Below are 19,019 nucleotides of genomic sequence, written 5' to 3' on the forward strand. Positions count from 1 at the left end.
TGAATTATTTTCAACAGCAGCATGTAATTCTTCATTATCAATAATGGAGAGTCTTTCCTGACATCACCAGAAACAATTTTTTAAAACCATTTCTGTGCAGTATGTTCTGCTACTGCATCTTTTCCAAATGCTACACATATATTTGGATTATTGTGCTCAGGTCTGGTCATCTGGATTCCTTGGAGATGAGGAGGCTGTGGAGAGGGTTCAGAGAAGAGTGACCAAGTTGGTGAGTGATGTAAAAAATGCTTCCTACATTGATAGATTGAGAGCTTGTGGACTGCAGATTGGTTGATAGGCAAAGAAGAGGGGATATGATAGAAACATTTAAATTACTGAAAGGTTTATGGGATTGATACAGGGGAAATGTTTCAGCTTTGTGATAGTGATGGAAGAACAAGAGGTCATCTCTGGAAATTAAAGAAGAGTGTGGTTAACAAAGGTGTCAGAACAAGGTTTTTTGCCTGGAGGGTGGTGAATTCATTGCCTGACTTAGTTGTGAGCTCTTCGTCTGTAAATGAATTCAAGAAGAGATATGACAGATATTGTTATGCTAGTTTGGGTCTCCCGCGATGAGTCTACTGACTCCATGGAGATACCCGTAATAATAATAATAATAATAATATCTTATGGGATGTTTCTGAAGCCTTCGAACCGAATTTAAATTCTTAAAGCAAACAAGCCTGAATTACACCAGGTTTAACTAAAATTTTAAATTTTAAAAGGGTTCCAAGTCACAGAAAAGAGTACACTGATTGACTGACACGTATCTGTGCCTTATGATGCACATAAAAAAAATAAAACAAGCCACCAGTGAACTCTACCAAAAACCTCATGAACGTTTTTGGTTATCTGATATTTTCCTTTTTCAAAGGTCAATTTCAAACTTATACTTTTCAACAGGTTCAACACAGTAGCAAAATTAATGAGTGCTAATTTTCAGCTAAAATATACTGTTGTTTATAGTGGTACTTGTATAAACAAAGCATATATTTGTATTTCAATTCAATTTGTTCTCTTTCATTTCTAATTCAAATGAAAAAGTTTTCATTTTGATTTGGGACCGATTCAATATCCTATAATTTATATGGGCTTCATCTTCCACCTTTTCCTGGAATTATGTACTATGTGTACATGCATTCGTAAACATTTGTCCTATTAAGTGTCATTCATCTACATCAAGGAAGTTGGCTATTTTGGATCTTCGTATATTTCTGTCTAAGGGCATAGTTCAGGACTAGCCAATCCTTCATATTTTAGAACCATGTATGTTGCCGTTTTCCTTTCTTTTGCTTGTCTTCAATTCTTCCCTCCAATAAATATTTTTCAAGACTTTCAATGCCTCACAATACGACCTATAACATTTTTCTCTTCTCTCTTCTATACGTTCTTTATTAGTTCCATTTCAATACCCATCTTCAAAACTTCTTCATTCCTCTTCTTTTGGATCTATGACTTCGGTACTCTTCTGAATAGTTGCATCTCAAAAGCACCAATCCTTCTACAGTCTCTCTTCCTTATTTACTGTCATTATTTCTGCTCCAAACAGAAAAGTAAACCCAATGCAGCATTTAATTGTTCTTGATTTATCTTTTTTTGCTTATTTCTCTTGATGTTAGTATATTGTTCTATAATTTGGTTTTCTACTTTGAATTTTAATTTTGCGGTATGTCCTTCTCTGCTTACTACTATAAGTTTAATTTTGTTGGAATTTAATGCAAGATTTATATTAAATATATTAACTTTTGCAAGTCTTTCTCTCACTCTCAGTCAATACAGTCTCATCTACATAATGAAGATAAACATCAGTCTGCATTTTGAACTTTGTTTCTTTCTAGTATCATTTCGATATTGAAGATACCTTCTTGTTTCATTGTTTTTCATTAACCCACTTTGGATGTCCTTTATTTCATTTGCTGTTTTTATTTTATTCTCTCAAGTATAATTCTTAATAGTAATAGTACTTATGTTTCCAATCATAAATAACTTCTATTTGTTACTAATTTGACATTTCTGTGTTGTGTTCACTTTTCAAAGAGAAATGTGATTATTTTATAAAAAAATTTAGATTTTTATATTAAATAAATTATTTAAAAAATTAAAAAAAAACCCAGCTAACGCCTTTTTATTCCCGTATATATAGGGAGTATGCGAGGTCGTTTTTAGCCTATCTAACTTTTGGAGACTGAGTGGGCAGTTCAATCTCCAATCAGAGATAGCTGGTCCAAGGCTATCACTAATTAAGTGTCACGCAGTGAAGAGTGACGGCTCAATAAGTGCCGCTATCTCGTGGTCCCTAACATTTGTATTTAATGTCTGAAATAATGTGTGTTCTATGGTCAATTTTCTTGAGTTTACGGGATGAAAAATCCGAGTTTCTGGGAGAAAAAACCCGCGTGCCCATGCCAGAGATCGACTAACTTGGGAACCGGTCGAAAAAAGGCTTAGAAAAATTTCCTCTAGTTGCCAACTAGACTTGAAATCAAGTCTTCCTTCATGCGGCTAAGCACCACATCCACTGAGCTGCACAGGCTTTTGTATTCAAATAAATTATTTAGAATTCTAAAATCAGCCTATCAGATTAAATTACTGAAAGTACATAACATAACATAATACAGTGTATTTCATGTTGTTACTTAGATATTCTTGAAACAGAAATAACAAGTGTAGCGCAAAAAAATAAAAATAATGAATTGTCAATGTCAGAGAAGCTGTGGAAATGTGATGGCAATAGTATGAGGGGCCCTACCTGATATTAAATCTATTACCTGCTCTAAATTTGGAAGGTTTGTTTGGATTTAAATTTTTGAAATTATATTGACTTTTTTGACAATCTTAATTAATTAATCAATATAAAAAGAGCTTTGTTTCAGTAAGGAAATACCATGAGTAGACATATTAATTAAAATTATAATAACGGAATTAACTCACGTAAAATATTATTTATTATCTAGTACTCTTCTGAATAGTTGCATCTCAAAAGCACCAATCCTTCTACAGGATTGGTGTTTTTGGAAATTATATCAAAACCTCAAAGCACTTTTGATGAAGGAATTCTTATATCCATTAGATATAGAAATTTTGCCTGAGTCAGGCATCTTCAGTACATGTAAAAAGCTAATTAAACAATAACTGACCATTCCAAAAGGTGCCACCTAAGTAGCTAATGCAAGATAACTAAAAAGGGCCATTAAATTTCCAAACTTAATTAAAAAAAATAGATAAACAAATAAATTATCTATTCTATATATATAAAAAGATAAGCAGAAATTTGAAACGTTTTTATGTCATGTTTTTTGTCTCTTCATTGTTTTGAAACGTCCAACAATGTGTTTGCCTTCATGAGACAAACACATCGTTGTCACATGTCTAGAGTCATCAGAATTGAAGGAGAACTGGCTTACAAGTTAGCTGATTTAAAAAGTACTATCTCCCACAAAGGGGATAGACGTAGACCATTGGATCTGTTTAAATTAGGAAAGTGAAGTAAAGTTTCACGTTTCTTTATAAAGCCATTCCATGAGGAACCAACTTTTGTGAAGGACTCTTGTCTTCATATTAAACGATATTTTTTTCTTGACCACAGAAGCTATGTGAATTCACTATTTGGGAAATGTTGATCAAGTATCTGAGAAAAAACTATTTTAATACCAACTAGTTTCATCAACTAAAGCTATTGGCGTCAACAGTTTTAGTTGGTGAAACTAGTTGGTATTAAAATAGTTTTTTCTCAGATACTTGATAACATTTCCCAAATAGTCAATTCACATGGACTCTTGTCTTGTTCTAATGAACAAGTCTATTGTTGATGGCATGCTCTGCAAGTCCAGACTGTTCAGGTTCAAGGTACTGAATATAAGACTGGTGTTCTTCTAACCGAATAAAAGCTGATCTTACTGTTTGTCCGAAATAAGATAACCTACAAGAGCAAGGAATCTGGTAGATATCTGGATAACTGAGATGTGGAAGGTTGTCCTTTGGAGAAGTGAGAAAGGTGGAGATTTTTCTGATTGGTTGAAAGGTAACAAAAATATTTAGTAGTTTTAAAACTTTTGCTATGTGTTCACTAATGCCTTGCACATAAGGGATAGGAATATGCGTTATTTCTTCTCTATCTTCTCTATCTGTTTTCTATCAAAGCTCTTTTGATGAAGAAATTCTTATATCCATTAGATAAAGAGGAAATAATATATTGCAATTCTTTCTGTAATAGTTCATCTGAAGAACAAAAGGAGTGGGCCCGATGAACCAATGTTTTAATAGTTCCTGCCTTCTGACTGGGATGGTGATGAGATTCAGCAAGGATATAATGGCCTGTACGAGTCTTCTTCCTATAGACTGAGAAATGTAGGTTACCATCTGGTTGGCAAAGAATTAAAAGATCTAAAAAGGCTAACTACTTATTTACTTCTACTTATAGGGTGAACTGGATCCTTGGATGAAGTGCATTTAATTTAGAGAGAAACTGTTGTAATTCATCAGAAGAGCCATTCCAGATAGCAAAAATGTCATCTACATATCTGAACCAATGTGTAGGTCTAGGAGAAATGTCAAAAATATGTTGTTCAAAGTGCTCCATTAAGAAGGAGAAATAGGACTGCCCATTGCTGTTCCTTCGATTTGTTGATCTAACTTGTTTTTAAAGGAAAAATAACTGGAATGTATTACAAAATCAAATATTTTAACAATGTCTGAAGGAAATTCTTGTTGCAGTAATTCAATGCTGTCAGATAAAGGAACATTAATAAATAATGAAACAGCATCTAAACTAATCATAATATTCGAAGCGCCCAAATGAAGATCCAAAATTTTTTTTTGTTTTTTATTATCCATTTGTTTTTAAAATTAAGTTAGGAAATTTAATGACCTTTTTTAGTTCTTACATTAGCTACTTAGGTGGCACCTTTTGGAATGGTCAGTTATTGTTTAATTAGCTTTTTACATGTACTGAAGATGTCTGTGATACTCAGGCGAAAATTCTACTAATACATAATATTTTACGTGAGTTAATTCTATTATTATAATTTTAATTAATAAAAAAGAGCTGTCAGCATTATACAATAGGACAATGGTAATCACATAAGTTGGGAGCACTGTGTTTTGATAAACATCAAAACACATTCCCCACTTGCAATTTCAAGTGTTTCTTTTTTCAAATATCTTCCTGATATACCATAGCAATGTACATGAACACTTTCTGTTCTAAGTAACAAAGCAATCAACTACTTTTATTCAAAGTGCTGCTGAGAATAAAAATAATTTGTTTCCTATAAATAATTATTCAGTGGTTGCATTAGTTTACTGTATTTACTGTACATTTATATATATATATATATATATTTTTTTTTTTTAACAGTACATTATAATACACAAAGTATATTCTTGTTTTATTATATTATTATTATTACGTGAAACCTCCAGGGAGTCCGAAGACATCGAGGATGGGTACTTACTCTACAACTCTCTCTCCACCACTCAAATTCACCAACTACAGTGAACCTCATCATCTACACAAACACCATCTACTGCCCATCACCACTAGTATTTTCACAGACAATCACAAACATCCATGCCCACGTTGGGATTCGAACCTGCAGCATCCTTTTGGCTAGAGAGCAGATATGCTAAATACTCAGCCAACCAGGTCAGCAATCTTTTAATCTTTTACCCAAGTGAAAGCAATCAAAGTTTGCATGTAACTTCATGACTGGTCTATTTGTAAACAGAGGCTTTTGATTTCATATCAATTACTTAAGTATCACATAATGCAAAACAAACTTCCTTTTGGATATATATACTGGCATGCATGATGGGAAGGTGCCATTACCCAGATTAGTTTTAACCTTTATTAAGGTCATATCAATGCAAGCTAGCTCCAGGAAGATACAGAGGTTAAATATATGCAGATGTTTACTATACATATGGCACTATATCTGCCTGAAGATTATATCTTCATGCACAGAGAGTACTCAGAAAGCCATAAGTTACCCAAGTTCCTGCAGCAGTATCTATAAGAGTATCTAATGAAATAAAATACAAACAATGATAGGAAAGTTTCACTGAAGATGAACAGCATACATAACTCTCATTAATGGTATGGAAATTACCATATAAGAATTTTGGTAGATATCTTTGAAGGTTGGAATTTTTGTATGCTGCAATGTTTGTTAAATGAGGAATAGTATATGCTATTATCAGCAAAACACTAAACAAGATCTACCACCAATAAAAACAAGTCACTAATACCTAGGCAGGAAAAAAAAAAAGTACATGAAAGAGACAATGCCTGGAAGAAGTCTGGAGCATTTTTGTATTAGTAGGGGATTTAAAAAAGTCATTCACTATGACTCACAGTGAATGAAAGTCAGAGGGACTGAGAAGTGACCAGTCATTATACTGCAAAATGTATTAGAAAAAAGACTGAAAAGATGATAGCATACTCAGAACTCCTTTCTTCATGGTCAACAATACATCATATTTGTGTGAAATAACAGTAAGTTCTGCCAAGACTTTCCATGTCATGTCTCCAGAAAAAGATAAATAAGAAGAAACCCTACGGATCAGACTGGCAGAATCAATATTACTTTTGCCAGTCTGATATACTGATTCATACAATCCTATTAAGATTATTGATGATAGGCTTTCAGATGGTGATAACGACTGATTAGAAAGATGTGTCCATTGTTTTTGAAAGGATCAATGTAAGAATAACCGGGGGAGATAGACTGATGCTGGAGATATCTATAGGTATCTGGAATGATCAAGATTCATCTAATCCATCGGTTCCCAACCGGTGGTACACATATCCCGAGGGATAAGTGCTGGGGTCGTTCAGGGATACACGAAAAATAATCAGTAATGGTGGAAAAACAAGTAAAGTAAACAAAATGCAAAATGTTAGTTATGGAACAATAAATGTTAAGTCTGAATCACCGCTAACGGAGACACTTCAAAACTAGCTCACATTAGCGAATGATGATTGGTGAGGGCGTGGCTATGAACCCCTCCTACAAACCACTCTTCTACCAATCATTACGCACAGCGCGTGCATCACTTTTGTCACCTCAATGAACAGCTCAGTGAGAAGATCCTCAAATACCTTTTGCCATTTACTAATACTTACTGAACTAGTGGTGAGAGCTTTTCTTCTTACACCTTCATAATAAATAAGTACTGCAACAAGCTTAATATAAGTCCGGATTTAAGACTGTATCTTGTGTGAAATAACAGTAAGCAAGCTCAACAATCTCAACTAACAATGTTTTAATCAGCTAGTGATCTGTATACCAATTATTACAGACGTTTCAGATAACACAAATAAATATTATTAATAATAAATCAAAAGTTTGTTAAATACTTGATCATCATTATCAATATTTAATGAAGCTATACTTATTTCTGTGTTATGAATATTGTAAAATTAAATCTGTGGTTTGTACTTTTAGTGTAGTAATTTTCCTTTCCAAACTCATTACATCATTTCCACTATTTTACATTAAGATAGGCACTGAATAAAAGTGTTAGTATTTAAAAACAAGAGGTACAATTTATAGAAATGGGTTTAAAAGGGGGTACACAAGTGAAAAAAGGTTGGGAACCACTGATCTAATCTCTTTCTGGCACAAAATTTAAGAGTTGTAGAGAGTGCATGTGCGAGTGGTGTTTGTCCAAATACATAACGCAATGCAGGAGTTGGAATGCTTTGGTTTAGTTTAGTTAGACTTATGATCATCTAAGTAATCAAATGAGGTCACTGAATTAGTCTGTTAAATACATGTTTTCTCCCAGTCAGTTTGCCTGTTTCAGAATGAAAACATCCTGCCCTTCTACATGAGATTTCTGAACTCATCTTTGGCTAATAAGCCTTTATAAAGGTTCTTCAATGCCTAAATAGGATTTGAATTAGGTCTTCGCAACCAAAGGGCATTTGCCTTTACTGATTGAGCTACACAGGCTCACAGAGGAGTTAGAAAAGAAGTACAAAAAAAAATGCTGCAACAGAACTATTAGATTAGGAAAGAAATGAAAATTTCTCAAACTATTTTAGGTTTTTGCTCCATGTAAGAGATAGACATGTGCATAAATAGTGGGGAGGGAATTTGTAATAGCACTATACCAAGCTGATCATATATACATTTGTGTTTTCTATTATTTATTAAATAACTATTAATTAATAATAATCATTAATAATAATTTTATACATTAACAATAAACGTTTGCTATCAATAAGAGTATCTAATCATGCTTAGGACTATATGTTATGCTCACTTTTTTGGAGTCAACAAATTTCTTCAGGTACTCCTTCAGCTTGCTTTGCATGTGATTATATGCTGCATAAATGAACAGAACAACAACAAAAAAAAAAAAAAAAAAAGTTAAAATAATATGGTGCAAAGTACAAAAACAGCATTTTTCTTTTATTTTTTAAACTAACTTTGCTCTAAATACGTCTATGATTTCTGAACATAACACAACACAAATTTATTTCTTTTGTTTAATGTTTCAGTGAACTGATCTGATGTCTGAATTATTATCATTACATTTACATGCATGCATGTGTAGCTGCTACATGTACCTATTGTGCTATCACCTATTCAAAATGACCACTGGATTCCATAAGTTTTTGTGACAGTGAATATTTTTGTGACCTTTATTAATGTCTGTCTTTTTATGAGAAATTTATGCAAAATAATACAATTTATAAGAAAAAAGCAGACTATTTGCTTCCTAATTTACATAGCTGAAGCAAATATTTGAAGTCATAGAATTAATGAAACTGAAGAAATAAAATTAACCATAGATATTCAAAAAATTCCACTTGAACATTTTTCAGAAACTAAGTAAATAATTAAAAAATAATCATTGAAAGGTTATTATTTATTTGTAAATTTGAAGACATCTCCATTCAATTTTCTCTCATACAGATGTTGCAGTGATTGGTGTGCCAACTACAACCCAAAATAGTGTTGTAGATATCTGATTTAGTCTATAAAATATTCATGCACTTTAATCTTTTTTTTCCGATCATGTTGATTTATTTGTACATGGCAGATGATACTATATTACAGATACTTGTTTCTATATAACTGCATATTCTGAGTGGCCAGTTCCAGTCTCATTACATCTTCTCCTGGTTATTCTTAAGTTCCATGTCCAGCTAAGTAGTATCAGAGCATCTTTCTATACTTGCATATTTTATCTACTACTAAATCTATTTTTAGTTCAGTGTGTATTTCTGTGCTTTTTATTATTATTTTTTTCTTTAAAGTTTGCCCCAGATGTGTAGCCTGCTGTCCTATGGAAGAATTTCCATAGGACAGCAGGCTTCTCCACTCACCCTCCTGCAATTCTGATGGTCCAATTTTGCTTCAATATAGCAGAGAAAGTCTCACCAAAACTTTATGAACTCTTATTCTTATATGCTTTATAACTTGGTTAAGTTTGAAAATATTACTGCTAATTCCCGTTATCTTTGGTATGGTTGAAATTTTGTACCAATATCAATTTATATGTAATGTAGAACATCCAAGATATCTGAAGCAACTAATTTGTTCACATTTTCTATATGATTTATTTAACATCTGATATTTTTAAACATGAATGGGAGCAGGCAGAAGTTTTGCTTCCAAACTGAAAAAAGAAAGTAACAAATAAAATATAATAGCACAAACTATGTTCCAAAACAAGCTGAGTTGTAAATTATGACAAGAAAGCAATTATTCTGGAATGAAGACAGAAGATCTATGCTAATTATTCATTGTATTAAAATAATCTGGAATGATCACATAATAAAATAGTTTTTTGTGTTTAAGTTAAGGGATATTATATCCCATATTGTTTCTTAGCCGAATAAGAAGCTCAAAGAGTTTCATGCCGAATATAGAAACTACATAAAGGTAGGCGATTCCAAGCGTTTTTTTTTTTTTTTTTTGTTGTTTTTGGTCGTCTGCTTTTGTGAAAGTGGACTCAAGTGTACTTTTATGACAGACATTGCACTGCAGAGATTAACAATGAAGCATTCATATGATTTGTCAATATGGTATGGTATTCAGTATCATTTTTTAATAACATTTCTATTTATTAAACTAGTAAAATTACTAGTTTACCATGCGCTAAAACCACCTTGTGGCATTTTTACGAAACTGATCATTGTCTCTTTCAGCAAGAGAATGAACCATGTCATAAGGCTGCTGATGTAACCGCGTGGTTTGTGGACATCAATGTCACCACACTTGACTGGCCTCCACAGATCCCTGATCTCAACCCTACTGAACATCTGTGGAATGAACTGGATCATCAGGCGAGTTCAAAGGACATCTGCTCCATAACAGTATAGAACCTCATCACATGCCTACAGGAAGAATGGTCCAAAATTCCCATTGATTGCTATTGTACACTTGTGAAACGTATGCCCTGTAGGATTGCTGCAGTCATCGTAGTGAAAGGAGGTCCGACTTCTTATTAAGGTACCAAGGCTCTTTGTTCCCCATGCTATGGCGTCCATTGGCTTCTTTCCAAGCAGTGTATTTTGGAAAGACACTACCTTTATTCAAAAAATATATCCTATATTTTTTCAATAAAGGTTTCCCACATATAAGAGAAAACCAAATATAATTTATTACTCCCATATATTTTACTCAATATGCCACAAGCTATTTTCAGGGAGAATACAGAAAAACTATAAATGACATTTAAATTCTGAATATAAGAATAAGTCATACAGCATGAGGTGCTTAAGGGTCAAAGCTGTATAACTGAGAGGTGACCTCCACATAGCCTTTAAAGGAATGCGGAGAACCGACCAGGGCTTCTGCCCTAATGTCCAATCCTCACCTTCTTGTGATGCACCATGTTGGATATCTACCTAGATACTGAACGAACGAGGATGGGCTGGCAATTTGGGATTTAGCTGACCAAATTGTATTCTTATTGGTTAAACCAAAATAAAAAGTGATGGAACAACATGACAAAATTTCATGCCGGCTGGGGCATCATCACCTGGTTAAACAAGGCCCCGTTGTTTTCGCTAGGGAACCAGAGCGAACAGCGAAAAGTCAGCTACTGGAACAAATCTGAAAGCACACCCCAACTAAACATCACCAGAGTTAAAGATCGGTACTATCAACATAAGAAGCCTGAATTGCAAAGAAATGGAGCTAGCTGAGGAATTAAATAAGTACCAGATCGACATAATAGGGGTGACTGAAACAAAAAAGACAAAAACTGGTTAGATTTTTCTGAGCAATCAATACAAAATATTATATTCAGGCAATGCCAATCAAGTAAAAGAAGGAGTAGCCATAGTATTCAACACAAAATACGAGACTAATCTTCTTGAATGGCAGGCAGTCTCAAGTAGAGTAATGTGGGCAAATATGAGAATGGGGAACTGGACAATGAGACTTATTTGTGCCTATGGTCCCACAGAAGGTTCTACTAAAGTAGAAGTGGAGGAATTTTTTGAGGCTTTAGAAAAAGCAACTGACACAATGAAGAAGGAAAAGTTGCTCCTTGTTGGGGATCTAAATAGCAGTGTAGGAAATGATTGTGAAACATACAAAAATATTTTGAGAAAATTTGGAGAAAAGAGCAACGCTAATAATAATGGCAAATATCTGTTGGATTTCTGCTCAGGACATGGACAGGTTATTACTAACACCATGTTCCAACATAAAAATGTGAGGGAAGGAATAAGAAAAGTCTCATTGACTATGTTATTGTTGATAGTGATGTTTTCTCCCTGGTGCAGGACACCAGAGTGTACAGAGAATTTGAAAATGGAAGCGATCACTGTTTAGTCTTGAGCAAGATAAAATTGAATTTCATATTGAAAAGAATAACATGTAAGAAAGTTTTAAAGCGAATAAAAGTTGAGCAGCTCTCAGGTGCGAACTGTAGACTAAAATGCATAAACATGATTGAAGAAAAAATTAAAGAGCTTGAGAACAGGAACCAAACCTTAGAGATTCAGTTGCAAGCCTTGAAGAAAACCCTGATTGATTCATAGAGAGGCATATAGTGAGATTGTCTGCAAGGATAGAAAAATTAGAACTCCATAGTGGACACAGGAAGTTAAAGAGGTAGTGAAGGAAAAGAAGAAAGCACATCAAAAGTTCCAGGCAAATAAGTCAGCTTGTGCTCTTAGAGAATACAGAGACAAATGCAAGAATGCTAAACAGTGTGTAAAACTAGCTAAACAAAAGTCATGGGAGGACTTTGACAAGAATATAGAAAATAAATATCAAGGTGGCAAAATATTCTGGAGGTTGTTGAAGAAGCTTAGGAATGGAGGAAAGAGTGCTGTAAAAGGAGTTAGAGATGATAAAGGTAATATGAAAACGGGAGAAAAAGATATCCTCGAAGTATGGAGTAATTAACTTTGAATTTGCTAAATGAAACAAGCAGTGATGACAGCACAGTGGTAAAAAACACTGACCAGGCATGAAGTCAGGAATACATATCCATACTTGAAGTAGAAAAAGCCATCAAAGGCTTGAAATGTGAAAAGGCAGCAGGAGTAGATGATATTCGACCAGAAATGCTGAAGTATGGCGATATAAAAGTCTTACAGTGGCTGCACTGCATAGTTCAGAAAGCCTGGACAGAGGGACGAATTCCCGATGATTGGAGTAGAGCTCTCATAGTACCCATATATAAAAAGGGAAATAAAACTGAATGTGAGAATTACCGAGGTATTTCCCTACTGAGTGTTCCTGGCAAGATCTATGCAAGTATACTTGAGAAACGGTTGAGAAGAATCATGGAAGAAAAGCTGGATTCAGGCCAAATAGAGGCTGTCAGGATCAGATCTTCACTTTACAACAAATAGTCGAGAAAGCATGGGAATATAACAAAGATCTCTATTTAAGTTTTGTTGATTTGGAAAAGGCATATGACAAGGTGCCAAGAGAGAAGCTATTCAAGACGCTACAGTTATATGGTGTCAATGGGACATTATATCAAACAATACTTAGTCTTTATTTGAGTTGTAAGTCAGCAGTTAGAATTAAAGGAAGTACAGGAAGATGGTTCATTGTTAAATCTGGTGTGAGACAAGGATGTAGATTATCCCCTCTGTTATTCATTACCTATATGGATCACATTATGAAGGAAAGTGATATTAAACATGATATCAAAATTGAAGATGATAATGTCAGCTCTTTGCTTTATGTGGATAATGTTATACTTCTAAATAAATCCGCTACAAGTCTGCAACTGACTAAATTGAATAACTGTTGTAATAGATATGGTATGAAGATCAGCAATAAATTAGACAAAGACAATGAAAATAGGCAGACTCATTGAAAATGTCAACTGTGTTGTGAATGAAGAACCTGTGGAACAAGTAAAACATTTTAGCTACTTAGGCACGATTTTTAGTAAAGACGGTAAATTAAATATAGAAATAGACAACAGAATCAGCAAAGCTGGTATGGTGGGAAGTCAATTGAATAAATTCATATGGAATAAGAGAGGAATTAGTCGGAACACTAAATTAGCTGTATAGAAGACAGTGTTCAAACCAGTTTTAACTTATGGATCTGAGAGCTGGGTCAGAAGTAAAACACTTGACCAAAGACTAGAGACAGTAGATATGAGTCCTGAGAAAGATTATAGGCGTGAACAGATGGCATCAATGGCAACATCATATTAAAAATGAGGATATTAAGAAAGAACTTGACATTGTCAGCATCCAGGAATGTGGTAGCAGAGCTAATCTCAGGTGGTATGGTCACTTAAACAGACTGGTCGAAGAAAGATTAGCAAAACAAGTGTTCTCTGCCATGTTGGCAACAAAATGACCCAGAGGAAGACCAAGATATAGGTGGATTTATATGGTACAAAGTGCCTTAGACAATAGAAATATAAGATCTAATAATGTTGGAGTCTTGACAAGTAACAGACTGATTTGGAGGAAAATTGTAGATAGGAAGTTAGGAATGATGGAATTTTTTTCATGTAGCACTATCATATCCTGTACATCCCTTGAGGGTACATGGCAGGAATTTGATGATGATATCATACAGCATGCATATAACATCATATCTCGGTCGCAGTTGCCATGCCTCTGAACAGATGTATAATTAATTAATTTCAAAATAATAATTTAAAGGGCTTCATACATGTAAGAGAAAACAAAATATAATTACTTCTATTAATTATTTAATAATAATAACTAATTTATTTTCATTTTATATTTTTATTTATTTATTATTTTTAAATTAATTAATAATACATCCATTCCAAAGTCTCTGAACTTGAATAGTATTCCCTCCTACTGGACAGCTGCAACTGAGACACATGATATTATATACATGCTGTATGACTCATTCCTGTATTCAGAATTTAAATATTATCAGTTTTTTTTCTTCTTCTGTCTTCTCAGCAAAAGAAAGTGCATGATATATTGAGCGAAATATATAAGAGTAAAGATTTCCTTTAAATCTTCATGATCAATTTCCTGATATGTATCTTCAAGGGGTTGTGCAGGACCATGACACCAAATGATTATATTCATTATTACTAATTTCCTGTCAACTATTTTCCTCCAAATTAGTCTATCATTGCCATTCCAATATTGCCAGATCTTATATTTCTGTCTTTTTAGGACACTTTTGACTGCATCAATCTACCTGTATTTTGGTCTTCCTCTGGGTCTTTTTCCTGCCATTTTAACATAAAACATCTTTGTTAACCTTTCCTCACCAATTCTGTTTAAGTGTCCCTACCATCTCAGGTTAGGTCTGCTCACACCCTTCTGAATGCTAAGAATGTCAAGTTTTTTCCTAATATCTTGATTTTTGAATATGATCCTAATCTTTGATCTACTGTTTTATTTCTAACCCAACTCTCAGATCCATAAGTTAAAACTGGGTTGATTTCTCTCTTATTCCAAATAAATTTCTTCGGTTGACTTCCTACATACCACCTTAGCTAATTCGGTTGTCTATTTCCATGTTTAATTTGCCATTTTCACTAAACATTGAGTCAAAATAGTTGAAATATTTCACTTGTTCTATAAGATTTCCATTGAGAATGCGAATAAAGTTTTCTGTGTTGCTATTTTCATAGTTTTTGTATTTTTGCTTTTTTTTTTTTTTTTTTTGTAGCTATGTTTTTATTAATTTTCTTGTCAAATTTTTGAGAGCTGTTATTTAGTTTAGTTAAAGATTTTCAGATACTTGCACTGGATTTGTTTAGGAGTGCATCATTCAAAAACGGCAAACAACTAAGTTAGACACCTCCAATCTGATATCAGGCCTAATGCCACTTTCTTTTATAAAGTAATTACCCCATACATCCAGAATAATCTTCAGTTTTTATATCACCTTTATTCTTTTTGATTCCTTTTACATTATTCTTTCCACCATTTATAATATTTTTCAACAGCCTCCAGAGCATTTTGTCACACTTCATAATATTTCTCTTCTATTTCCTTACTGAAATCTTCCCATGCTTTTTTTTTTTTTCTATATTATTTTAGTACATATGTTGACTTATTTACAGGCATTTGTGGTATGCTTTCTTCTTTTCTAGGACTGCTTCTTTAACTTCTGTCTGCCATGGGGTACAGGATGCTATGATAGCAATACATAAGTTCACATTATTACTAACTTTCAACCAATAATTTTCTTCCAGATTAATTTCTTATTTGACAGAACTCCAATATTGTCAGATCTTACATTTTAGTCTTCTAGGAACACTACTAACTGCATCAATCTGCCCAGATCTTGATCTTTTTCCTACCATCCTGGCATCCAACTTCTGTTTTGGTAACCTCTGCTCTCCCATTCTGTTTAAGTGAACATAGAATGTGTGAGCAGAGCTTTGATTAGCTCTGCTCACACATTCTTGCATACTAACAAATTTCCTTTCTAATATCTTGATTTTTAATATGATTCTGCCACTGATGTCATTCATTCACTTCCTTAATTTTTATCAAAACTCTCAGATCTCTGGTAACTAGTTTTTTGTGAAAGTTTTATTTCTAACCCAGTTCACGCGGCAATACATTAAGAACAGTTTAAATACTTCAGAAAGTTTATAAATATAAAAGTGCTTCATGTCTACTGTGTTCTCAAATTATCAGAGTATTGTTGACATAGATGATCCAATGTACAGGTTTTTGTAGTGATTCAATTAGCACCCCAGATTCGAATCTTTCATAAAGGTTCATCTTGATCTGGTGATCTCAAGGAGTCTTACACTATTATATTCTAGCGTACTTTAGTAAAGCATGCATATTATAGCACAGTCAGTGTCAGGATATAGCTTTCTCTTGTCGCCTTTGTATTCATTATCTTCAATGAAACTTGTGTAGATTTTGTAGTAATACAAAATTAAGCACATTGTGATAACAAATATATATAGATTTATTGAAGATCTGGGCTGCAAAAACTAGCTGATGGACATAGAAGAGGGGATTAGAGGCATATAAATTATTAAAGGGGTTTTATAGGATTGATACTGATGACTTTTTTAAGACCGTGCAGGAAGGGAGAGAACGAGGGGCCATCACTGGAGATTGTGTAAGAGTGTGGTTAACAATGGTATTAGGACTAGATGTTTTTACTTGGAGGGTTGTGAATGGGTGGAATGCATTGCCAGAGGTGGTTGTGAATGCTTCGTCTGTGAATGAATTTAAGGAGAAGTATCACAGGTATCGTGTCAATAATGGTTAATGTGTCAATGTAGGATCTCCTACAATGAGTCTTGACTCCATGGGTACACTGTTATAATAATAACAATGATAAATATCCATGGAAAGTTAAGTATATGCTGTGATACAGAATACTTTTGGATTTCACTGTAAGCACATAAGTAAGTTCATTTCCGAAGTGCAACAACGAAAATGAATTCAGATTATAATTTCAATTAATGCACTGCAGGAAATGGAGTTATTTAATACAAAACATTACAAGATAGACTATTTGACTACTGACAGTCAAATATAAAGACAATAAATAGGAATTTATTTTCAGTGTTTTCTTAGCCTAATAGCAGTTTTGGATATGTTCATGATTTGAATTGCAGTATATTTATATTTGTGTTAATACAACAGTTCAACATAAAGACTGATAATAACTGCAGTCCTTCCCACTGAACTCCCTAAGAATGTGTTTTTGTTTCCCATTATAAGAGCTAATCTAATATCTGCTGTCATCTTTTAATTTCATATTTAGCACTATTTCCATAAAAATAAATGTTGGGCATGAATCCATTTATAAAAATCTATAAATTCTATTACTGAGTTCATATTCAACATTTATTTTTTAAGGATATATTAAATATGAAATTAAAAAATGACTTCACAGTTTTAGACTAATAATAACTTCTAGTACTAGAAGTTATTATTATTACTAATATGGTCATCTATATAAGCTATCTCCCTGCTCCTATAAATATACCATTATTCTCAAACAACCAAAAATCAAAACAAATACCACTGCACAACAAACTAGAACTTTCCTTTCTCTCTCATTTTGCTGGTATGATCCAATGAAGAAACAACTTCAAAAAGCTTTATATTCACTTTCATTGTGCCTCAATTCCTACCACACTTATTCATCCTGCAATCCAAAAAAAAGTTCAACAACCAGCAAACAATTACCTGAACAGTAATCCATCAAATATTGATTCCAAAAATCAGTCCTTTCATTTTTATGTTAACACTTATTGTGATGTAAAAATATCCTAAAACAAAGTATTTGGGACTTCTCAAACTATTGCCTCGCTTAAATTATATAAAAAAAGGAGGAACATAATTTTCAAAAAAATAGAGAAAGTGGTGTAATTACCAAGAATTGCCTCCATCTGTCGTACTCTGTCTAGCCGCTGAAGTGCTGATAATCCTTGATCATACTGAGATTTGTCTCCACCAACTTTTGTTTTACCTCGTTCTTCATATGCTTGAATGGTATCTTGATCATCCAAAAGAAACAAACATTCATTCAACTTGTACATTTCCTGAGTGATAAAAAAAAGTTCCAGATTAAGACAGTTGTATGAACTGTTAAGCATAATTATCAAAAAATCAATTTTTAAAAATTTCCATAAAAACATATTATTATTATTATTATTATTCCTGATACCTCCAAGGAGTCCGAAGACTCATCGCGGGAGGACATCTTCAACTGTCTCTACACCTTACCTCTACTACGAATCAACGCCATCTACCGCCCACCTCCAACACCACCACAACTAGTAATTTTTGTCTGTAAATTGCGTGTGTTCTGAAGGGCCGATTTGTATGTATGCGGGATGAAAAACCCGAGTTTCCGGGAGAAAAAACCCTGCTACCTCCGTATGAGATCGGCTAACTCACCATCGATTGAAATCGACCAGATAAAGATTCCTCCCGTCGCGACGAGAATCGAACTTAGGCCTATTCCAATCGAAGGGCGCAATGTACCGTCGTTCTTCCAATTGCGCTACGGAGGCGCTTATATGCAAGAATAAACAATGGTTATTAAAAAAAAAAAATGCAACAATTTATCCAACTATAATTGCTGAATATACAGTTAACTCTGTGTTCTCTGAATACCTTGGGATGTCATTGGATATTGGAGTTTTTCATGTGTTGCATATGCGAATTTCATCACTGTAATATTAGTGCTCTTGGTCACATAATGAATTTCATAAAAACTCTTAATTTATAATGCAATACAGAAAAAGAAATTATTTGTGAAAAATAAATAAATAAAATAAAAATAAAATAAAAAATAAAGATGCCTGAACATCAAACAAATACAGATATATACATATAAAGGAAACTGAGATGTTAAAAATATATCATTCATTTTCTTGCATTTGGTGCAGTATTAGCAAAACAAAGCTTGCACTATGAAATGGTAAGTTTTTCCTCACTGTGCACAAATAACAGTTATTACTGGAAACTTGCTATATTTGTCAACTTCATTTTTGAAAAGTAAATGCAATTAACAAAATTAACCCTTCTCATAATGTATAGCATTATATACATCTGAAAGGAGGTGTGTGCTTTGCATTATGGGATACAA

The 19,019-nt window shown here is 33.4% G+C and overlaps 1 protein-coding gene across 1 annotated transcript in view; it reads right to left on the reverse strand.

Annotated features, from left to right (window-relative positions):
* Nucleotides 1-19,019, reverse strand: part of LOC150095766 (putative E3 ubiquitin-protein ligase UBR7) — a 105,865-nt gene that overhangs the window by 2,067 nt on the left and 84,779 nt on the right. The window contains exons 9-10 of the mRNA XM_090410237.1: nucleotides 17,799-17,967; nucleotides 8,269-8,330 (exon numbers count right to left, since the gene is read on the reverse strand). Of these exons, the coding sequence (XP_090266363.1) occupies nucleotides 8,269-8,330; nucleotides 17,799-17,967 (231 nt within the window). The remainder of the gene's footprint in view (nucleotides 1-8,268; nucleotides 8,331-17,798; nucleotides 17,968-19,019) is intronic.

The sequence above is a fragment of the Typopeltis vanoorti genome, chromosome 20 (assembly GCF_054136105.1).
Source record: "Typopeltis vanoorti isolate ZY-2024b chromosome 20, IOZ_Tvanoo_1.0, whole genome shotgun sequence".
NCBI lineage: Eukaryota > Metazoa > Arthropoda > Arachnida > Uropygi > Thelyphonidae > Typopeltis > Typopeltis vanoorti.